Genomic DNA, 25,748 nt, shown 5'->3' on the forward strand with positions numbered 1-25,748 from the left:
CTATCAGAGCAACGTGAACTGACAATCAATCCAACTTGTCAATGTCAACTAAACCAACAACCCAACCTATCACATCATCCATCTATCAAACACTCTCTGAAGACCTAAAACACTAAAAAGAAAGTAATAATGGACAAGAATAGTTGTTGGCTCACGTTGTTTAGTAATGATTTATTTTTGTTTTTTTCTTCTTTGACCATGTTCTATGCCACTCGATGATATATACTGATCTATGAGAGTGGTCGTGATGGTTCATGGTCATCTTTTCGTTTTTGTCTGTTAAATGTAACTTTGAGAGTCTGGGGCATTTATATATGCCTCAGTAAGGATGAGGTCATTTTCTAGTTGCATCATGCTTGTTTATGCAAAAGGTTTACATTTGCGATCTGGCCCTTTATGCCATGATGTGTTGCATTCCATCTGCCATATCAAATAAAGCTCCTTTGACATATAGTGCACTTTATGAAAGCAAAAGTCCTCACCTCATACTAATTGGTCCTCATCTTGTCTCCTCTATCTTCTAATGTCCATCTCATCCACCACCACCATAGTCATGTACTCGGATATAAGAAAATCATCTTCATCCTCCATTCCTACATAATCATACATTGTCTATCAACAATTTTTGGCTTTCTACCAAGGCTAGCCTAAGTTTAACCAAGTTTGAAAACAAATTTTCACGTTTGACTAGGTTGACCTTTTTTGACCTTTTTCTAGGGTTTTGAACATGCACACTAAATTTTGGGTCATTCCAAGTTCATTTGCATTGTTTTTAATCCTTTGCTTAACTACATGTTAACTTTCTACTAAGTTTGTCTTAGGTTTGACCAAATTTGGAAAAATTTAAACAAGTTTGAATGATTTTACCCTTGTTTTGATCCCTTTCTATGCTTTTTGGCATGCACACAAATTTTTGGGCCATTTTGAGTCCAGTCAAACTAATTTCAGCCCATGAAGCATCCTAGGACGCAATTGGTCATCCTAGGGCGCACATGGTCATCTTAGGCCAAGTGCACCCTATGCACACTTGGGTGATTTTGGGTGCACTTGGGGCAGTTAGATGCTCAGAATTGCTCCCAAGGCCCCGATTGACCCTCGTTTTGCACTCTAGACCCCATAAATTTTGTGTTTGAGCTTCGATTTTTTATCTATCAGTTGCTATGGATTCATCTCTTCGTTCTCAACAAACTAACCTATAATTTTCATTATTTGGTAAATTTCTTAAGGGAGAAACCATAGATATCATTCCTTTTGGGGCATGTTGTTATGGCTTTTTCATCAATAGTCTTTAACACAACAGTCTAAATCACATTCTATCAAAGAGGGGCAAAAAGTAGACACTCAAAAATAGTTCGCGTATATTGTTTAATCATTTTTTCATACAAACTCATCCCATTTTCTCATTTCACTAATTCTGATCTTTTGGCCAACATGATAATCATTTGATTATATTTTGGTGATATTCTTCATCATTTGCATCCCCTTGCAAATAAATTGAAGATCACTTTGAAATTGATTCCCATTTTATCCAAACTTTCTAGAATCAACCCAAAACCATTTCAACATGATCAAAATCAAATCCAATCAACTTGGAATCATCCCATATCAACCTAAAATCGACCTAAATCAGCCCTAATCAATCCAAAATGTGTCAAATATCTCAAATCAATCATCATCTGTCAAACCCTAGCCATTTTTGTGTCCCTCGGTACCTTGGAAACCTATCAAATCTTATCAAACCCATCAAATCTAACCTTAGTACTGCCATGTCCCTCAATGCTAGGTCAAACTATCATTCTTATCATCTGATCATTGACATTGCTAAGTCCCTCAGTGTCAGATGGTGGCATTATTCAATCAATTTAATAACATTGGCAATGCTTATCGATGTTATTATGATCAACCCCATCAATCAACTTTCAATTCTGTGACATTTACAAGGTCCGTTAAATGTCATTTGTTCTTAATCCATGTCATGTGTCATTGGCATGTTATTAGTCCTAATTAGTCATTCAATTTTATTATGGCTTTGATCTACCCACCATCGTCCTAGTTGATCTGAATAATCATCACATCTCATCAAAGGATATTATCACATTTATTTCATCAAATTGGCCAATCATTTACTAATTTATCCTGTAAGATTAGATAACCAATAATCTAATCATATGTCATTTCAATAAATTTTATCCTGTGTTTACTAATTATTCTTGCTATCCAACTTTCTTAGTTAATTGATATTTATTAATTCATTCATTCATCTTCACAAACTATGGGAATTCTCAAATTTCCTATGTCCTATTTTCCACTTCTAATTTTCATTTGTGTGGATATATGATTTTTTAGTTCATATATTCCACCTATTCTTGACATATGGACATGACACGTCATAGGTATTCCCCCTACACTTGACTAAAATATGTCGTATTTGATATATTTTATTCCTTACACATGTCTATAATAAGCCTCCATTGTCATGTATTCTTGGCTACAAGTGGCTTTGAGGTGCCATATGCACGTCATAGATTCTCTTCCACTTGTAGCCGTGTTGACTTTCATAAGTCATAGAATCCTACATTTGGCATATTTTTTCATGGTTGTCATAGATACTCCAAGGAATATCATGCCAAGTTGCACATTCAAACTGACAAGTGTCCATCCTCTCATTCAATTCTCTCCTCTTGCACTTTGGCTATAAATTGAGCCATCTTGCATTAGTCTTGAAACCACACTTCTAGTACTCTCAATAGCATCATCATAGCATTATTTTTTGCTTGCAATTGTATAGGCACTATAAACAATTGGAGCTACATCAAATGGAGAAGAAAGAAGGACATGGGAACTACATTGACTTAAGAAGAAAGAAAGGACATGGGAGCTACAATTGAAGAGGGGGTTTGACTTGTTTTATTTCCTTTATGCTTCAATTGGTTTTCATGGTAGATTAGAAGGGTTAGTGTATTTTGATTGAGTTTTGTGGTTGCTCATATTATACTAGGTTCTAACATGTTTTCTACTCCTACACTAAGAATGGTGGATTTGTACTTTGGTTATTGGATTTAGGTGGAACACCCCATGGATAGTTATGTTACAAAGAGTTGTTAACAATTCGAGGATACTCCCTTTTGTAAAACTATGTGAGCATACTTATTCGACCACTCTCAATTTATGTTATGATTGTTAGATGTGGGATTCTTGGGATTACATTATGGGGTGCTTCCCAAGTTGTTGCAGATTGATGACCACTATGTCAAAGTGGTGCAATAGATTAGTGGAGATATAACTCTGAGATTAATTCAGGAATATGAGAGGACTTAAACATCACACAAAAAGACTTGATTCCTAAGCTAAAAGTGTTAAATAGTCAAAGTTGACTTATTTTTCTAAGCTTAATTTCTTCATTAGTGTGTATGTTTAAGGATGACTCGGGAATATGTTGTTCTAATTGGCATACAAGTGTATATAGTATTTTCTTTGTATGTAAATGCAAATTGCTTGAGGGAAAGAAATCTCTAGGATAATGTCCTCATTTTTACACCTTCCTAAGCATCAATAATTTTAAGAGGTTAGCTTATTATCAATGGTCCCCGTAGGATAATATGGTAGTTACGTGACCATTTGAAGGTGATTGAGGGTTATTCAATTGACTCTTTGGGTGTCCCTTTTAGTACTCTACATCTCAGTGCATCAAATTATTTGCGGTTTGCCTTCTAGAGATTTTCAAGCTATGTTTAAACATACTTACTATTTTTGGCAAGTCACTTGGATGTTTGGGTTAATGTCGTTTATGTTCCTCAATCAAATCTAAACGTTGGCATGATCAATTGTTTATTAGATATGTAGCATTTACTAGGGCTTAATAATATAATTTCATTGATTAAATATCTTTGTGATTAAAGAGGATACACTGAGTTTGTGCATTTAATATATTAATGTCATGAAATATTTAATTATGATACCAAATGAGTTGCCAACAGATCAAGGTATAAGGATATAAAAGTAGGTTTATATTAATGAAGAAATTATACGAAAGTATCCCTTTGATATCATTTGTCATATACAAGTTAAATAGTAAATAGAAAAAGTGAAAAAAAACAAATAGGGTTTCTAGAAACTATAGGATTATAATAGGGGATTTAAGGAAGTCATTCAATACACTTGGCTTGTTTATTTTCTCTTTACGAAGCTTGAGGGCATTGACTTTCATTTACAAGAAATCTATGGGAGGAAACCACTAGCATTTTCCGATTGTGTACAAAAAATCATCCAATCTATTAGGTGGATTCATTCCAAAATTCACATTGAGCTTATTGAAGATATTTGACAATGAGGAGTTGGAAGACTACAACTGCTCAAGTTTGTACTAAGCTCATTTTCTCACATCTTTGGTAATTAGCATTTTGAGTGTTGACTGATGTTGAAGATATTTGCAATATGATCACAACACATGTATGACATCCATTTGACATCTTTCAAATGGGGTTTTGACAAGGGTTTATAGACTAAAACAATTTTATATTGTTGGAGCTAGGGTTTGAAAACCCCAATTTGGTGATTGGTGTGCTATTGAAGGCCTTGGCATATTTTGATAATGTTTGGCATTGTTTAGCTATGCTATGGAAGTCAACTTTATATTTTTGAATTCCAAGGGTCATTTGCTACATATTAAGTAAACCACTTCATAGTTGGTCACTATTCAAATCTTGATTTCTACTAGACAATGACCTATTTATGCATCCAAGTATATGGGTAATCATTTTGATTAATAATATCCCCACATTTGATTAATTATAACCCTCATATTTGAAAGAGCTTCATTGTTGTAGTAATATCACACCCATGTCAGATCTAATATCATTAAATTTTCCATTCTAATTCAAGGAGAAATCATAAACTTGTGGACAAGTCCTTCATCATTTGTTTCTAATGTTATTATTTATCAAGAAGAAAACATAAACTTATGTTCCTTCACCATTTGTTTCTGGTGTTATTGTTTATATATGTATGTTTATGCCAAAACTAAAAATTCTTGTCAAAATTAGTAGAAGTTTTTACACCCAAAGGAAATTTATCAAGTTCAACAAGCCATTAACAACACGTTAACAATGCATATAGCCTTGAACAATCTTAATATCAAAAGTGGTCTTAAGAGTATACAAAGAGCAACATAACATCAATTTAAAATGAAAAAATGCAAAATGTTATTACTGTTCTAATGATCCAATGGAAATACAATCTAAAATGATTAAAATTATCCATTATTTTATTGATTTCCATTGGCCAATTTTTCCTAATTACTATGCTATTTAATGACTATTGTTGCATGTGCTAGGCAATGTTTATGCGACCTGCAAATGTTTATTTGATTGTATTTTTTAATTAATAAATTTTTTTTAAAAATCTCCTATAATGATTCTCAATTAATTAAATAAATATGATCAAGTGTAAAGCTTTAGTGATAGTTTAAACAAGTCATCAGCTCCGTTTTTTTGGCCACCCTTGTGAAGACTCAAGGTTCTTCAATAAGGCAAGGTCCCATATGAAGATTTCTGCATCTATATTATGGGGCAAGAGATTCTATTGAAAAAAAATGCTAATGAATTATTTGGAATTTTTCTCTTTTAAATAGCAACGATACTTTTTTTTTAAAGACTGCATATTTTAGGTGAAATTAGGTTGGACTAAAAATTGTCACACCAGTTTTTTTCTGTTACTTGTCAATTAGTTAATATTTTATATTTCCACCAGAAAATTAAATTAAAAATGATGTTTCTTTACAATTGTAAACTGAAACACACTACTGAATTCATAGGACAATTAGTGCTCACTGAAAACTTCTGGGAAGCTCCTCTCCATGGGACCATATTTTGTAATATACTAATAATCAATTTAAGCCCTTCCTTTATTGATTTCATCTTGATGATTGTAAAATTCCTGAAAAAGAAATTAAAAATTAAAAAAATAACAAAAACCAGACTTGATCCCTTACCTTACAATTGCTAGCAAAAGAAAGATATTGCAAAAATGACTGCTCGGAGAAATTGTTCAGCATATGCTCTTGGAAATTGTTCAGCATACTTACAGTATGGACAAGCACATATCCAAGAATTGTGAGACAATGAAAGCTAATACAGGCATGGCACGGGCTATCCTCCGGACAGAATGCTCTTAAAAGACAATATTGAAAAAAAAATCTCAGATCTACAAAAACACAGCAATTTTTTTTGTGCGTTGTTTTCTACTATAAACCCTTGAATTCATAAAGAATTCGTCATGAATTTTTTCTTAAAATCCGCCGTGCTTACGAAATTTCCAAAAAAACACCAGAGGATAGCCATGTCCTACAGGTATTACGTGCACTAAAAGCTTTGCCAGTACATAACAAGTTTTGGGGTGAAACCTCTTAACAATTATTTTAAAATGAATAGAGTATAGAGAAGAACAAACTTTGTAATAATTATTTAATTTAATAATAATATAAATTTGCTTTGCCATTTCTGAATTCCTTGCAAGCAGAAGAAAACTGTTCGACTTGCTCAACAGTAAATTGCAAGAACCTTGAGCATTGTGACACTCTTATATGCCTGCAGACATAAATTAAGTCTGTGAAACATGTGAATATTACTTGAGCACATGATGAAACTGCATGGGGATATCTTGATTTCGTCCCGTATACAAACACAATGCTTCAAGCAACAACTTCCATTCCATACATGTCACCCAGACATTCTTCCTCAGTTGTCAACTAAGCATCGGTGCAACAATAATGTTTTTCAATGTTTAAATGGATGGTGAGCTATACATTATACATTGTTAAGAAATTTCTTATTCAGCAGAAATAATTTATATTTAACGAAGGATTCTTAGCTTTCCAGATTTTATGTTTAGATACTCTGTCTTAATCATATCCTACGCAGCACCCAAAACTGGTACGTTTTGTTCGGTGTACTTCTGCTCCGGTAGGGATTTGTATAGCTTCACTCTTAATGTGGCCTACACAATTGAAGATGGAAGCAAAATTTAATCCATCATTAAAGGAATCTAAATTATAGGAAACTAGTTTAAGCAGTGAAGGATTAAGTACCTGCTTGTTTTCTCCAAACTCTATTACATAGCCAGAGTGTATCCTGACAGGCAATTTTGGAGAAGCACGGTATCTCCTACCCTCCTCACTGAAACATAACGATGACAATTAAAGAGTATACCAGAATGTGGAAGTAGTGTACCTCGATTGGGCATTCTATCTATCTAGTATCATCTATGTTTCGAACTTACTCAGTGATCCAAGTGCCATGTTGACTGCCTAAATCAGTCAGGAAGAATGCATTTTCTTTGCATGTAATGGATGCGTGTCTTTCAGAAACCTGTTTAGTACAGAAACTAACAAATCAGCCAATAATAATATTGTATCTCTCAGTTGATGAAAAGTGCTGTCCAATAATAATACTGGGAATCAACTGGTACCAACATTGTACTGTGAAACATGCATTCAGTGAAGAATGAAACGAATACAGTATAGAAATTAGAACCATGTATTGACAATCAAATAACATTGTTATGTAGAACATAACCAAGAAGAAAAACACTATTTCAATAGAAAAATACACACTAAAACAGAGCATGTATTATACAGTTCTGTTTTGAGCAAAACTTTTATTATAACTATTTTGCTGGTTTTGAAGGATTTGGTTCAATTTAAAGGAGGGCACCACAAAGTTACGTACTGACCTGTGGATATGGCAGCACTGCTGGCACACCTTCTGAGTATGTACACGCAGTGCTCCTGACAAGAGAAACATAAATTCTATTTATTTATTTAGAAAACGGGGAAACTTGCAATATTTCCTCTGAAATCATTGTGATAAATACTTCAAAGAAAAATTAAAAATCGTTTGGTTTCTAGAATGAAGTTTGAGGCTTTGAGCATACCCAATTAAAGTAGGCCTATCCTCATCTCTGCTCAATCGAAAAACTCCAGAAGCACCTGATATTCGAGAAGGCATTCTGTCGTCTGCATGTACAAGACACCAGCTAGAAATATTGCACATACTAAGTCAGTAGAAAAAAGATAAAATAAAATAGTCAACTCCAAAGACTCGTGCCTTACAGTCATGTTAAATTATCTAACAAATTAACGAGACCTACTCTGCATCAATAGCACGCTCCATTGCATCATCATCTATAAACCATTTCTGTAGTTCGCTGCTTGCCTGGAAACCAAAACAAGAAACACTCGTGAAAATTGGAGCAATGATAGTGGGAGTGGCATGCTCACTGAACAAATAGAACAAATCAAACAGTCCATCCGAAAACAATTTAGAGAATTTAATGCAGATAGTTCAGTTGAAATTTCAAAAGCAATGTAAAAAGCAGCCTGCCAACAACTTACTTTATCAGAAAGTCTGCACCTTGGTGCCCACCCTTCTAGCTTTGAGCTGCATTAAAAAAATAGTGGTTACATCAAAAGAATTCCATTCAAGTAGTGTGCATGACCACAAGTGATTTGAATAAGGATTTTAAAACTTTCAATCACCAAGATTTAAAACAAACACAGAACATTCTGTGACGGATGAGCCAAAGTTGAAGTGATCTAAAACTGTACAACTAATATTTCATCAATTTTTTAATTCTTGGAACCAAAAGGTAGAAACAAGCCCCATTTAGGATATGAAATCTAGACTTTCATGTACATGATTTTTTAGGGTTTAAGTGATTGTGGGCCTATATGGGATTTGTATGAGTTGATTAACATGTAAAAATAAATCTTAAGGATTGTGGCCATTACAAGCAAATGGTTCTTTTCATAATCTTAGCATCGTGAGGAAATTTTACTACAAGTATGACTTCCATGATTCTTGAAGATTCATACGTTTCAAAAGACAAGTGTCAATTTTTTGTACAATATACACAGCAGATGCCAATCTGGTAGAAATTGTTTGCTTCTGTCTGACTATTCTGTTGACAGAAATTTAAGCTCTTTTTCCAAGATTCAAGAATGGGAAATTGTTTTAGTTGACAGTCCCTTTCCTACTCTAGTTTAATGATGTGAAAACGTATGGGCCTTACCAAACTTGAAATTTCACAATTTTTAACTCAGAAATTTTGCCAGACAATTTGTTTGCACAGAAATATGGATCTATTTTCTATTGCTGAGAATGTTTTTTATTGGAAGACTTAGAACATGATTTCATAACCCAAGCGGAATCAACATTCATTGATCATATGAACATTACATCAAATAATCGCCATACATCCAATACATGCCGGAAGGAAAGAAATGTGAACTAAATACAATTGCTGTTAAAAATCACAAGGAACAGAAATATATTATTTCATTCCCTGATCCCTTATAAATGCCAAGAATTACACTCATGCACAGAAGCTGGCAATTGCCCAACATGTAAAGCCGCAGGCCTTCCAAATGCTCAATGCTACTCTATTCAGCTTGCCCAGGATTCCCAACAGATCTGTGCCAGCAAAATAAGGTGCTTCGAAAACCCCAACAACCTCCCAAATTCTTCTTAAACAGTTGCAATCACATGCCAGCTCCAAGCATGGCAGTGGTGAGCTCAACAATCCTCCATTTTCCTTAAATCTATACCATACTACATGCTGGATTTTTAATTGAATGCCAGCAAAGTATAATACTCACACCAACCATAAGTGAACATTGTGCCCAACATTTGGTTTTTCTTACAACCGGCAAGGCCAATGATAACAGAAGATAAACACCCAGCAAAATACAATATTACGGCTGCCTTTAATGAATTTGTTCTATGTGGTGTCTGATTCTAAATATTTGATTTTTTCTTATTGATAGCATTCATAATTAGCCAGAAAATTCATCCCTTCAATTTCGCCACAGTTCTAAAAATGATGTCCCACAATATTCTCTATAAACATCATAGATTTCTATATGTATAGAAAACCAAAATATTATCAATGAAATCTCTCCTGTGAAACAAGTTCCCAAAGCAGGTGAAAATGATAAATCATTTACCCCAGCCAAAATTACAACTCCAATCCAATAAATGCATACATTGATCTTGAATGAATCTGCCAAGGTTGGCTAAAATGGGGTTTTGTCCAATCAACAAAGAAAAGCGCAAGGGTTTTTGTCATAGGGTTTGCTGAACAAAACACAGAAGCTTTCAAAGCTCTCCAAGAAAATAACAAGCCAAGAATAAATTGATTATTAATTCTCGACTCTCTTATATCCCTCTTTGAGAGAATTATTTAATTTCATTTTTCTGCTCATTAAGTGACTCACTTCAAAAATTCTCCATTCACGTAAATAAATTCACTTTGTTATTATGACCAAGATTTGGCTTTTGATTAATTAACCAAAAAAAAACCCATGAACCTTAGGACTATTTAAAATTTATTTAATTAATTATTCTATGTTAAATCCCTAAATCAGCCTACAAGAATTAAATGGGCTAAAAGAGGCACTTCCAGCTACCCAACGAAAGTCTTCCCTTCTTAAGATTGTTTGTCCCAAGCAATCTGAACTTGTATGCCAATACCAGGATCCTAAACAAACTTGTAGAATGCTCCACTATATCTCTGATTCTCTACTATACCTAATAAAACTCAACACAAGAACTCTGTCTATATCTATTATAATGTGGAATAATCCACCAATCATATAAATCTTTGTATCCCAAAGCCAAATTTGGAAGTCAAAATTCCCAAAATGTGATGCCTTCTGCTACACCACTTTGATTAAAACTAGAGAACCCATGCGTCAAGTCTCTTCTTCCTCATCCTGTATTTAAACATAAGATTCATCATATCGAAACAAATTAGGATTCTTGCAATATTTGAACTCTTCTTCAGAGAAGGCCCCACCACATACCAGAGTGTTCTATATAATCTCTTACTATCCAATTCTTATGCATCATAAGAAGCATGACAAAATCATTTGTGTGTGGGCTGAAAGAAAAATGATGAGCATGCCTTGCAATGCTACCAGTGTGAAATATGCTTTGTGGAGAATCCTAAACAATCACTTAGATTTCCCATATTGATATTCTAATTGCATGAATCAAGAGATAGCCTATAAATCATTGAGAGAAGATTTTGCATCAGAAATCAGAGAGCTGTTGCAGTTAGTGAGCAATTCTTCATCACTCCCTGGCTCATTAATTCCTTCAATAGTTTGACTTCCATAGTCTTTGTAACACATCCTTGCCCATTCAATATGGCTGCAACAAGTGATTGACTCTTTTTTTTTGTTAAAAGAAAGTGAACTAAACTTAAGGCTAGGTTTGTCAACTTTTCCTGTTTTGTCAATGCTCTACAAGTCTTCTCTGCAAACTTGATGCCCTAGTCTCTATCTGACAGAAAATGTTGGTAATGTGATTTCATTGTTTCTAAAGCATGCTTAATAGTCTGCAGAAATGATACAGTAGCTCAAACTATTAAACCCTTTTGTCTCTCTTCAAGTAGAGCTGTCCAAAGGAGGTATTCAATGAGCTTGTGTGCATTATCAAAATAAGTTGAGGCTTAAACAATCTTTTCCTCAGCAAGCAACAATTGATTCTTCAAAACTTGCAATGCACTATTCCTTTGATCAAACTCAGCCAGGGGTTTTGACTCTTTTCAAAACCATGTTTTTTGAATTGTCCTCATTAAGGTAGTTTTCAAAATCAGCTACCTCTCTATCATCACCTTTTCCAAATTCTTGCATAAATGTTAAGCTCAATGAATGAGTTATTATATGTATTCATAGTTTCATTAGTTGCTGTTTTAGCAAACTCCAAATCAGCATACCCTTTGATCTCAACAGTACTGCGAAGACTCAAGTATTTCTCCTCATTGGCAAAAGCATTTGCAAGATTAAGTTCATCTTCAATTTTAGAAGCCAGATGACATTCAAGATGAGACTCAACTTTATGTGCTTCTTTGCAAACGTCCTAAAGAGATGGCATTAAAGCATTGAAAATGTCTTAGATACCGGTGCGTGCATGTTTTACCCGGATGCTGGTGCGGATGCGCGACGATGCACGGAGGTGTTTGGATGCGTAGGGGAGGTGGGCAGGATGCATGGAGTTTGCCTACAGGTTCTCGCAAGATGCTTGGGAAAGCATCCCTGAAGCATCCATGAAGCATCCACATGAATCCACAGAGCATCCGTGATTTTTAAGCGCCAAGTCACTTAAGTGACACAATGTAACACGTGTTTTTTTGGTTTTTTAAATTATATTTTCTCTTTTTGCCCCAAAACCTTAACACGGCCCTAGTATAGGCTATTCATTGCTCATTCCTCTCATCTTCATTGCAGCTGGACTCTCTTCTCATTTGGTTCAAATGAACTTGCAAGTGTTGCAGCAGAAGGAGATGATGAGAATGTGGATTTTTTTGAGAATCCTTATGATTTTGATTTACTGAATTTGATTTGTGAATCTTGAGCCTCGACTCTTAATTGATCAACATTGAACCGTGAACTATGTTTTGATTTTGTAATTTGAATTGCATTGGAATCTTGAACTTGAGTAATTTACTAATTAGACATTACTATTGTTTCAATTCGAATATGGTAATTGCTATGGAATGGTTTATTTTTGTATATTTCTTGCATTTCTTTGCATACATAAATTATAGTTTATATATATATATATGGACGCACCCAAATGCATACAAAATCCACCCAAAAAAAAAAATCCACGCATCCGCACATCAGCACCCCGTACCTGCATCAGCATCAGAACCAGCATTGATAACTTAGGAAAATGTCAGCAATTAGCATGCTCCTCTATTGCAATGTCTGGAAGGGCAACTTGACAATCTCCTTGTTCCACTTTCTCTTTTTCAGCCTCTCCTCTAAACTTTGATTCTTCCTTTAACAACTTCACTTCTTTATCTTTATCTAGTGTAATATCCCCTCCTTCTTAGGTACTTCTATTTTAGCAGGGTTGGCCTACTCTCAGGGTTCTCACATAGTGGATAGGGGACCCAACAGTAATAGATGGAGTCTTGTAGGGGACTGTATGAGCTATTTTAGATGTTCAAAAATAGTCTCCTATTTTTTATGAGCCTAGAGTTGGCCTACTATTTGTAGACATCACTGGTAGATCAGGTGCATCATCAGTTTTCAGTAGAAAGGGTTTCCAAATAAAACTTAAAATACTAAGTATTGGCTTTAATGTTTAAATAAAATAAAATACTTTATTTATAAAGTTGATAATAATTTATTAGAGTGATTTAATAAAAGGGGGCCACCAAGGGGTATGCCCACCTAGGAGGCACAAGTAGTTTTAAAACAAATAAAAATAAAATAAGAAGGCCCATGAGGTTGTGAAAACCTAGGAGAAAATAAACAAACTTTTATTGAATCATGAGAGCTGGCATTCAGGGTTAGATTTATACGTTGTAAGGACGAAAACCCTTTCAATTCAGAGGGCCTACAAGAGTGAAAGACCTCCCAAGGGTCTGAACTATTACTTCACTGAGAGAAATAATAAAAGGAATCCATATTCAGGTTGCATCAGAGAGTATTGGCAGGGACTCATTGTTGATTCCGACCAAGGAGCATGTCTAAACAGTGTAGACACCATTCATCAGTACTCCATGCGAACAACCAGCCATGCCATTCTTGGCAACAAGAATAATTGTTCTTAAGGGTGTGACAAGGGGTTATCAATGCATATTCAGATCAGATTGCTAATATTAAATCAGACCATACAGATCTATCCAGATCATCATTTCCCCAGCTGGATGTTTTTCTTTGGGTTGTCATGGCAACTTTAGGCATTGAAAACTCAGTTACAGCTTCATTAGATTTAGAGTTGTTAATTGGCTTCTGTTAAGAATAATATCAGACTTGCTGTTATTATGATGATATCATCATTGCCTGGCATGAGTAGGGCATGTGCTAGATTGAATTTATTGAAATAAAAGCCCTAAGTTTGTTAAATATTGATTGGTTTGCATTTAGGAGTTATTTCCTGTTACTCTTTCTTGCATTTATTTTCAACATTTATAAAAGAACAAAAAAATGAGAATTTGCAAAAGCCAGAAAAATACATATATATCAAGAAAAAAAGTTAAAAAGAAAAGCAGAAAATCAGAAAAAAAATGAGAATTTACATTTACAGATCAAGCGGGGATATTTCACATAAGTGGTCAGGCTCCTAGGTTTGTTTGTATCAGAAGCCAAGATTTCTTCCTTTGCATTCATGCTTGTTGAAACTTGATATCCTTCCCTATGGAAAAATCTTTAAATTTGTTCCTTCTTTATTTCCAACTAATAAGGAAGGCCTTAGCATCTCTGGGTGATGTAGTATAATGTCCTCTTGTTGCACCTGGTCAGTTTTGGTTTTCATTAGCCTATTCTTGGATTCTCATAGGTTAAGTGAAGTTGGTTAGGGGACTTGGTTCCCTACAGAAAGCTCTAGCAGGTGATTTCAGTGCGTTCCAACAGAGTTTCTATTTTTAGCATATGGCTTGTAAGTGCTATTGTGTGCACTTGATCTCAGCCCTTGTTTTCCTCTCAGTTTAGAGTGGAGTGTTTGGTGAGTTCTAAGGTTGGGCAATAATATTTTATTTTATTTCCCCTATACACAAATTTGGATCAAGAGGGAAATTGCTGGTAGAAAATAGGCATCATAGATCACAACATAGGTCATGGAGCAAGGGGACATGACATAATCATGATACTCTTGTAATTGCCAACATTGAAGATATACATAAGAATAGGACGAAGTATATGCTAAGACCAAGATTGAGGAAAACCTGAATAAACAACCTCACTGAAAAGATAGATATCCCAAAGGGAAGGCCAAGCAATGACACCATATTTGATCAATTCCACTCGGAGGCCCTTGCAATCTATGACTCTAATACTACATAACTTCATGATAGTTCTCCTAAAATTAAATGTTGAGAAAATGGCAAAACTTAGTGAAGATGTGGGGACCATGACAAGGAATTGTTTGGGCACATTATGAAGAGAGCCAGCTTAGGGAACCCACATATTGTAGCTAATGTTTGAGGCCATATTCACAAGTTTATTCGGGGAAGAAGTGTGCAAAAGGATTGGGATACTCTTGCAATCATGTTATCATTTAGCTCTTGTAAGATGGAAAAGTGTGACAAAGGTGCTTGAGAGAATCCAACTTCTTACATCATAGAACAAAGTTACATGACTCAGCCAAACTTGACAAATCTTGAGGCAAACCACACCAAACAAATATCGCAGACTCAAGATCCAAATCCTAGGTGACTATTAGAGATTCTTTGAGTCCCCCAAACTCACTAGACTTGACGGATCGTTGTCGGTAAATGTATAATGCAGCTGACGGGTAGAGTAGTATCCGAACGGGCGCGTGACGTTTCAGTCAACCCTTCGGAAAGGTATATGTACACGTCCGAGATGGACTCTGGAATCATCGATAGATCATTGTAGTCATTGTAATCGGATTGTAATCTGCAAGTGCATACATGAATAAAGTACATGTTCTGAATTGAATCGTGCTATACATGTGTTGAACTTCTTACCCTATGCGACAAACATTTGGCGCCGTTGCCGGACATACCCGAAACGAACGAATGATATGAAGATTAATGCCGAATTTGCCAAACAAAGATCGGAATAAGGTGAAAGATAAAAATGAACTACGTTCAGCAGAAGAAATTTTAATTTTAACACAGCAAGCAGCAGATTGCCGAGGGGCACCGAAGGGGTGAAGAGACATAGACGGAGGGAGTGCACTCACCTAGTAGGCTGAGTGCCGAGGAATTGCTGGAAGAAACTCGACAAGGCTTGAATTTGGTGGAGGAAACAAGGGAAGAATTCCTTAACCTGTATACGCCGAGGGGAGAGTGTCCGAACGGAAGGGAAGCAACTCGCACAGCTCGGAGTGCGAAGGGAGCACGAGCGTGGAGTGATCTCTTCGTTCCTGATACACCGGACGAACAGATACAGGCGGAGAATAGAACGTCACTTGAAGACTTTTCACCAGACAACGCAGTTGTTGGAAACAAGATTGTTGTCCAGAACAGCGCAGGAACAGAGAACAGCGCAGAAGACCAGAACAGCGTGGGAGCACAGAACAACGCGGGAGTCCAGAACAGCGCGGGAGCTCAGAACAGCGCAGGTACACAAGTACCTCAGAATCAAAGGCAAGTAATGATGGCTGGCCCTAAAGAAAAGTTACCCAAGTTTCATGGTGATGGTTCAGCAGACCCTATTAGACATTGTAAAACATGTGAAACCATATGGACGGCAAATGGTGTGACGGATGAGGATGATTGGGCAAGACAATTTCTAGCGACCCTACAGGATGTGGCGATAGATTGGTTTTCTAACACTGGTCCTCAAAAACTTAATACATGGGAGAATGTTAAAAAAGAATTTATAGTAGAATTCAGATTACTCCGAGATGAATGTGAAAGTGATGTGACAGAAACAAATCTATCTTGTTGTAGTTAGTCAATTAATGTATTTTGTTGTTAATTTGTCTCAGATATTTTGTAATTGTCGTCCGGAGACGACTTTTTCTTTTTGGGGGGATGATATTGTCAATAAATGTATAATGTAGCTGATGGGTAGAGTAGTATCCGAACAGGCGCGTGACGTTTCAGTCACCCCTTCGGAAAGGTATATGTACACGTCCGAGATGGACTTTGGAATCATTGATAGATCATTGTAGTCATTGTAATCAGATTGTAATCTGCAAGTGCATACATGAATAAAGTACTTGTTCTGAATTGAATCGTGTTATACATGTGTTGAACTTCTTACCCTATGCTGTAAACAGGAAAAACTCAACAAAAACACAAAGTGATCTCCTCAATTCTAAAATGACATTCACTTTGTTTTCAAACACAAGGAGTGGAAAACTACTGTTTGAGCACAAATTGAATGTTATTAGAGAGAAACCAGAAGATTTATTGAGGATTAAATAGTGGTTGAAGATCATTTTGGCAGGTTTGTAGCTACTATTGACATTTCCAGAGGAGCTTAAGAAGGATTTGGGGAGCAAATTTGAAAATGCTAATTTGTACTTTTTGTTTTTTATTTTATTTTCAAATTTCTGTTGTGTTCTCCATTTATTTTATTTTATTTCATTAAAGGTTAATGGGAAAAGAAAGAAAGTAGTTAAACCCTATCTTATTTTTCATTGTTTTTATTTTTCTTTTAGCTACAAACCCTATTTGTTCTTAGTTTTAAAAAAAATAAAAAATTAAAAGTGAAAATCTTAATTTTTCCCATTTATAATTTATTGCCTACTATTCATTAAAAATTGATCAAAAAAGTTCAAGCACAATGTCTACCCAAGTTAAAAAGGGTTTTGGGGACATGGCATACCTAGGGAAGAAACATGTATCCATGCAAAAAAATAATCCTTGGGGAAGGTATTCATCAGTTGAAGTATCACCTTGTACACAGATGATGTCATGATGCTAAATCATGCAAATAAGCAAACCTTGGAGTTATATGTGAAGTGTAAAGTCAATTAGAAACTTTAGAGCAAAATAACAAAAATTGGAATCAGATCGGAATCGGCAAGGCCGAATTGAGTCGCAAATCAGCCATGAAGGGGAATCGAATCAGCCACAAATCAGCAAATTCAAAAAACCCTTGAAATTTAGAGCTTTTAACAATTTAATACTTATTCCATGCACCCTTTATTGAATATAACGTAAACACAATATGACATCATCAAATAGACATAAACATGGAAAATAAATGATAAATTCATCACATACATAACTATGTTACACATAAAATGTAAATTGTAGCTTAAGTAAATAGAAATCATAGGATCATAATGAGTCAAATCATAGAATGTATGTAAGATGAAGATCCATCAGACATCAAATCACAAATGTGTGTAAGATGAAGATCCATGAAACGTATGTCTAACAGTATTTGTAAACAAAATGAAAAGACAAGGCTCTAGCTCAAGCCTCATCATCATCCTCAAGCTCAGCCGATTTTTTGCAATTCAAAAAGGTGATTTTGGCGATTTTTTGCATGAATCAGTGATTCATGTGATGGAATTGCTGATCTAATTCACTAGTTCAAAAAAAATGAGGAACCATGAATCAAATTGCCAAACTGGCGATTTAGGCAATTTCATGGCAATTCTCATTAGTATGCTCTAGAGCAACAAAAAGAATTATTAAAGAGGCAAAGAGAAAAAGTAGCAATCATTGGTGAAGAAAGTTCTTCAATACCTCCATTTTCTAGATCTATAAGGAGTGGCGATGTTAGCATTGGACCTCAAATTCATAAGCCGTCATCAATTTTAAATTCATATTTTGTTCCATGCACTCTAGGGTCCCAACCATCACTTATGAGTATGGGTTGGAACAACAACAAGTTGACTGTTTGTATTGGGTATGAAGTGCCCCATTTGTTACCTCACCCATTCATAGCTCCAATTAAAAAGTGCAACTGGAGATATAGTTCTTTTACTTATTTCCACTTCATGTAGCCATGAAATTGTTACTAATTTTGTTTTAAAACACTCTTTGATTTTTATGTCTATTGATTTTTATTTTTTAAGCAGTGTTACACCAGTTTTAGGGTGTGTCAGGACGGCAAGACATTGGGACGGGTTTCTAGGACAGGGGGAAAATGGGCCTAATTTTTGAGACGGCAGCAATGGGAGGACAAGGCAAGGAGGGGTGTTGTATAGTATTCATATAGAACATGAAATGCTAGTTATGAAATGATGTTTCAGTAGAACATACTAAATTAAAATACTTGAACATAGCAAAATTGCGACATGAACTAGAATCATTGAACATTCTGATGGAGCCTAAAATTCTGGTCTCCATTTTTGATCTTGAAGAATGAGCAAATATGAATCCAAAGAAAGAAGGATTTGGAGATTTATGTTCATATGCAAGGTTCACTGGATAGAGAAAGTTTAATGACAAAATGTTACTGATTTCATATATCCTTGCAGTGAATGTCTACTTAACTTACCTAGGCTTAATCATGGAGCAATATACGTGTCCATCAATGATGAATTGAAGCACTATTGCAGCATGATCTTTCATGTCTCATAAAAGTTTTTCATTCTAATCTTGTATAAAGAGTTACTATGTTTTATTGATTTTCTCATATGGCAAAGTATTACTGTTCGAGCTTATTTTTTAATATATATCTGATAAGTTTTAAGGTGCACACATCAGAGTGGAATAGAATGACAATGGCTTGCCATCGGGTTGGAGTGTGACCAATTTAATTTCATCATGCAGGGAGTATAGAATATCGAATGAATGTGAAAAGAGCATCTTCAGTGAACACATGAATAGTGATAATCATGACAATTTGACTCTTTAAACATTGGAATCATGGCAGCCCGATGAAGTTAGCAACCCCATGTGCAATATAAGAGCAAGTTATCTATATATTTGTGTGAGTCTAGTCTGCATTGGGATAATCTATAAGGAAATAAAATCATCCAAGTTTTGTTTAATAAATAACATCTGATCTTTTCTTAAATCTGTTGGAAGAATATGGCAGAAGAGATCAGAAAGATCTGGAGATTCAAAAGTAATAGAAGGCTATGAAATTGACGACACATGCCATACAGATAAGACGATCCTACTAGTAAGCCATGTGTGGCAGAGAACATATGATACCGATTTCAATTAAGGGTTTCCAGTCAGATATCGTGGCATCAACAACAGCCACTATTGAGCAAGTCACATACTCCTCTATGAAGTAGCAGTAGCAAGACGTACAGGAAGCAAATCCAGTCTACAAAAATCCCAATTCAAAGACATGCAGATAAAAGCAATCAGCACCGACAGAAGAATAAAATCGTTTGAAATGTTTAAGTTAATCAGCACCGACAGAAGAATAAAATCGTTTGAAATGTTTAAGTTTCTCAGTGAATAAGTATCAAAACTTCCAAACAAAATGTCCAGGCATCACCGTATGGAGTAGAATAGACTCTTTTGTAAGGGACGAACATTCAATGATTTTGTCATGGAGAAAGCATTATAGACAATGTCACAAAGTATTGAAGCTCCATAAATGGATAAATCAAGGCGGATGAATATGACAATCGAAGAAAAATATTAAACAAATATTCAGCTCCCGAAGGTCATAGGGCATTTGCTGTTAAAGATTGAAAAATGCAAGAGCATGGAAGACAATCAATTCATATGCGGCTCCAGTATACAGGAGTTTTGTGTCATATATTACTAAATTGTATCTAACAATACTTCATGTCTCTCGCAGGTATGGATAAAAACACGGAGGAGTTCCAGCTCAAATGCAAAGTGCAAATAGTATGGAGCGGAAGGCAAACTTATCAATTAAAAGGAGATATAAGATGGCACTTCATGGGGAGTGTAGACGAGTGAGGGAAATAGGAGAGTATAAATCGATGGAACCATACGCATGAATTGTCGGTTATATTATAACAAAGTTACATTAAATTGTACCAAGGTTATACTACCATATAACAAATGATCAGTTATTTGTTATGAAGGGTCACGGTGTTATAAGGAAAGTCTCGCACCCTTCCATCATTTATAAATATGAGATGAAAATGTGCAAGTAAGACAATTCATATTCATATTAAATTTTTACATATCTTATGCACTTTGATATATTATATTCTTTCATTGGTAAAGAAATGATTTTTTGAACTAAGCTTGTGAATTTCGGATTATTGAACAAATATTTTTATTTGCGATTCTGAAGTCAAACTACATCATCCCTAAGGAGTGTCTCTGGTTCAATTTTATTTCCGGCATGACTAGTAAGAAATATTTATTTTATTTGCATGAAGCTTTAGAGTTATGATATTATATAGTCTTGTCCTTTATAATTATTATTTTTAATTTTATAAATAATTAATATGATAGATAAGTGGATAGGATCAATATAGCATTTAAAAATCGAACATCATAGATATTGTGAAATATTTAATTGTTTCTGAATCTACGTCCGGTTTGTCTCCGAACAATAGGAGTTAAAATACATTCTAGACTATTTTAAAATTGAGTCCATATATTTGATCTGTCGCTTCTTGATTACTAAATTATTTATAATTGATGTGCATAAAATTTTATAAAGTTGTATGTTTTAAACTTATAATACTGACTCTATCACCCTTTGGCAGTAGTCTTTATATTTTTCATAATTGGCAATCCATACACTGACAATTATTTCATATCTTTCCTTTAAAGAATTAATATTTTCATTTGTTGCAATAATCTACAATACTTACTTTTTATTTAAAACACTCATATATTCATTATCCTTAATTCGTAATTGCAAATTAAAGTTTTGTGTAATTCTTGACATTTTGAAAACTTTTATTACATTTGCATTCTAATAAATCTGCTATAAGCATCTTGGGCTTAAGTGTTTTGTTCAGGATTAGGTACACCCACCTTGGTTTTGCAGAACTAGAAGCGCAAAGGGATTTGGATCGCATCGATCAATCTCGTCAAGTTGGCATAACTGATTGGATATCCCAGCATCAAGTTGGCAAGACTTGTAGGACTCCAATCTACAGTTTTGGGAACCAACACATTCAACATAGTGACGTAACAAATACCCAATAGTAACATTCAAAAATCAAAATTCAAACGGAAATTCACGTACCCATCCTAGCAGCGGCATGGTTGGGGAATGGTGGAGGTGGGGTATTTGGGTATTTGGGTACTCGGTCCGGGGATGTCTTGGGGACGGGTACTTCGACGTTTGGGAGGGGGTGCGAGTCCCCGTGTTACACTATTTTTAATGTCAAAATCTCAGTTTAAGAGTATGTGATAGTGAAGTTTCAAAGTCAAAATCTCAGTTTAAGAAATTAATTTGTTTTTTAATGTGTTGTAGATCTCCTTATTGGAAAAGTATGATAGATGTCATTAATTTTAGTGGTGCAGGGTTCAAAGCTCTTGATAATAAGATAAAAGGCTCCATTTTGGGTCAAAAGAATGTTGACGTAAAAGCCAAATTTGACAAATGAAGTGACATGTGGAGAAAGAAGGGTTACCGTCATGACTAATGGTTGGACTGATAGAACATTGTTAAATATGTTGGATTTAATAGCTTCATATGAAATTCTGAAACATAAATAAGATTATTATGATTGGTAATTATGTGCAGAGCACTTGTGTTATGATTTTTTATGAGTTCAGTACTTACCCATCTGTCCTCACATTATTTCTCAATCTGGTGCATATTATTCTACTTATGGAAAATATTTATGCTAACTTATTTGTTCGTTGGCCATAGTGTTGTGCATGTGTAGTCACGGGACTCAATCAAGTGTGCACAACTGAAGTTCCGGACAGCAGAATGTGAGCTGTGTGAGCCGCATATTCAAAGATAGTCCCCATCATTAGTGCTAACATGGCAATCAATAACTTCATCCGTTCCTACCATTAGTCAATGCCCATTTGAAAGATTGAAGCTCTCCAAAGAATAATGGCAGGTTTTTTCATGTTTGGTGCCATGTCATTAATATGCATGCCACTCTCAATTTGGCTTTTCCTGCCATCTCAGCGTTGGTGCTTAGTTGGAGCACTATTGTGCAAACGGACGTGTCTGCAAAACCGATGAGATCATTAGAAGTTTCTCTCAAATGTTTCTTTGTTCTGGGCAAGAACATTTTTGACAGTGAGTGCTTTTCAGGCAGAAGTTTTGAGAGAATCTGTTGCATTGACAAGTGTGACTTTTAGTATTGTGATATATAGTTTGATTCTGTTCTGTTAAGGAAACATCTTATGGTCATTTGTCACTGCTTGTGAAATAAGCAAGTTAATGAATATTAACATTAGTTGTTCATTCATCATCTATTTCTGTTTATTCAAAGTCCGGAAAACTTCATATTGAAGTATTTAAATCTTCTTTATTCTTCTTTATTAGTAAAATTCACAACTTTTTTCAGCTGGGTTGTTTCCCTCTGTAAAGAGGGTAAATTGTTTTGAGTATTCAAGCTTCATATTTTCATCCTAGTTTAACAAAATATTCTTTTACTTTCAGTTAATTGTACTTTGTGAAATCTGTTGATTTAGTGATTAAGATTTTAAATTTCTAACTTATTGAACTGCTGTTTTTTTCTTTCATGGAAAGTACAGTGTTCATTGAAATCAATTAATACTTCGAGAAACACAAATATGTTGCATTCCTTTATAAATCCTTGAAGGGAGTCTTGCCTAAGGTAGAACATAGTACAAATAGTTATAGATAATGCAGCAAATTATGTTGTTGTAGGTAACCTTCTTATAGATAGGCAACCCACCTTGTTTTGGACTCGTGTTGCTCATTTCTTTGACCTCATATCAAAGGATCTTGTCAAACTTCTTGGATCAAAACAGGTATGGATTATGCAAGACACTTTTAAATATATATAATCAATATTTGGATCCTCATCATGGGAAAATTGGAAAATAAGAAAGATTTGGCTTGTCTAGGAATAATCCTAAGTTGCTGGTTTGGATTCCGGTACAGACGCGGGTTCGAGATTCGGGTTCGAAATTTGTCTAAACTTTTTTGGGCTTGGGTTCTGATTCATTTTGGATTCATCCGTACAAAATGTCGTTTTTAAAAAATATATATCTGTGTATATATATGCAACAAAGAATAAATCCATACTTGAATCTGCTAATAGTAAAGGAACATAGCATAATACACCACCAAATTTATGTTTCAGTTCAATAGGACATTAATTGCATCATTTAGCACCACATACAACTTGATACGCTTGCTTGGTGACATGCATGGAACATATTTCCATATCATGGGGACAGTTTGAAGATGAAAGGAATTGTCAAAAGATAAGTGCAGTTATCTGAATTTTTATTTTGTATTGGTTAGAGCATTTCTAACCCGGCTATATCATAAGGTGATACAAATTTGAAGTCCCAGATTCAAACATATCATATCTTTTTAAAGACATTCCTCTATAATCATCAATTTAGATGTCACTTACTGTCAATTTGGATTTCCTTTATGAGCAAGTTTTCATTTTCATACACAAATGCATAAACGACATATAAACATCTTTTTTAGGGTTGAGAGGTCAAAAAAACACTTGAAAAAGTCTTAAAAAATGTTCTACGACCAAATTCAGCCCAGGTCTAGACAGCAAAATCTTCAAAATTTGCTGCAAATACTGCTCAGGTTCTTCTGACAGAATTTGCAACAAATTCACAGCTCAACAAGAGAGTTTGGAGAGAATTTGACAAGGACCAGACTTTGTACAGAATTGAACCAGACTTTGAGGGTTCCTGGAGAGAATCTGGTAACTTAGGAATAACCCACTGCACAACAATTTTATCACACCAAGACCAAATTCAACCCAGGTCTAGACAGCAAATTCTTCAAAATTCGCTGCATAAACTGCCTGGGTTCCTCTGACAGAATTTGCAGCAAATTCACAGCTCGACAAGAGAATTTGGAGAGAATTTGACAAGGACCAGACTTTGTACAGAATTGTACCAGACTTTGAGGGTTGCTGGAGAGAATCTGGTAACTTAGGAATAACCCACTTCACAACAATTTTATCACATTGCAATCCTTCCTTCAGTCAAAAACAGCTTTGAGGCACATCTTTGTAAGTAAGAAGTGGTCTATGTCACCATATACAAAGACCAATCCAAAGGTTTACATGGTTGATTGGATCTTTGTTGAGTATTTTTTACCAACTAGCCAAGTAGATTGTAGAGGTAACTTTGCATTACATATTTATCAGTATTTCTGTTTCATTTTACTATTTTTGCTTGCACTTATTTATGATAATGTTTCACAGCGATTGTAGTTTACATATGCTTTAGCTGTTCTCCCATGAGTTGTTGATGGAGAGAACCCTATGATGTACTACATTCGGGCATTTTGATAGGCAAAAGGAGGATATTAGATTTTTTTATTCAAGAGTTGAGGATAGGTACTATCCCGTATGGGAGATAATTGAATGGTTGATGACACCTTTAGTTTCAAAAGCTTTTATATTTAGTTTGCTACTTCCTCAAACTGGTATTCCGATTTTGCTCAAATTTCAAGACCAATGAGGAGGTGTTGAGTGGGATATACATAGCTGTAAAGAGGATGGAACCCAATTCAGTATTTGGACCAAAGCTAGTCACTGAGGGATATTTAGGCTTCCATGAGGAGATCTTGCACGAGAGATGAAAGGCAAGTTGGACAACATCACAGAAAGATAAAAATCTATTAAAGGCAGAATTTAAATTTGGAAATTGAACTTTTCTCTCTTTTAAAATTTTAGATTCATTACTAAATATTGGAACCATAGTTTGCAAACTCTATGAGCACTCTTCAAGATACCAAGTATATTGTCTTTTTTGGGTAGGCAGATTTTAAAAAGTCTTAACTCTTCAAGATACCAAGTATATTGTTTTTTTTATGTTTAGACAGATTTTTAAAAGTCTAACTCAAAGTAACAAGAATCGGAATCGGATCGGAATCGGCAAGGCCGAATCAAATCGTGAATCGGCCATGAATCGGAATCGAATCGGCCATGAATCGGAAAATTTAAAAAACCCTTGAAATTTAGTGAGTAACTTATTTCATAAACCCTTTATCGCTGATTCGATTCACCGATTCACAAAAAATCGTTTGGCTTGAATCGAATCGCCAAATCGCGTGAATCGCATGAATCGCCGTGATTCTTGGAACTATGGTCTAACTCATGAATTTTTGCAGACAAAGGAAAAAAGCTAGTAAGAAAGCCAATTTGGGTAAATGCTAGTTAAAACAGACCATGCATTTTCTCTTTCAAAATGCCAATATTTTTTGTTATTGT

General features: G+C 35.0%; 1 protein-coding gene across 1 annotated transcript in view; it reads right to left on the reverse strand.

Annotated features, from left to right (window-relative positions):
• Positions 1–6,447: 6,447 nt before the first annotated feature.
• Positions 6,448–25,748, reverse strand: part of LOC149562225 (zeaxanthin epoxidase, chloroplastic-like) — a 116,507-nt gene continuing 97,206 nt past the window's right edge. Inside the window, exons 10-16 of the mRNA XM_089825765.1 lie at positions 8,390–8,435; positions 8,146–8,210; positions 7,930–8,031; positions 7,729–7,783; positions 7,276–7,364; positions 7,085–7,172; positions 6,448–6,993 (exon numbers count right to left, since the gene is read on the reverse strand). Of these exons, the coding sequence (XP_089681891.1) occupies positions 6,910–6,993; positions 7,085–7,172; positions 7,276–7,364; positions 7,729–7,783; positions 7,930–8,031; positions 8,146–8,210; positions 8,390–8,435 (529 nt within the window). The 3' untranslated portion in view covers positions 6,448–6,909. The remainder of the gene's footprint in view (positions 6,994–7,084; positions 7,173–7,275; positions 7,365–7,728; positions 7,784–7,929; positions 8,032–8,145; positions 8,211–8,389; positions 8,436–25,748) is intronic.

Source organism: Cupressus sempervirens, chromosome 4, assembly GCF_028749045.1.
Source record: "Cupressus sempervirens isolate cs-2001-9-10 chromosome 4, ASM2874904v1, whole genome shotgun sequence".
NCBI lineage: Eukaryota > Viridiplantae > Streptophyta > Pinopsida > Cupressales > Cupressaceae > Cupressus > Cupressus sempervirens.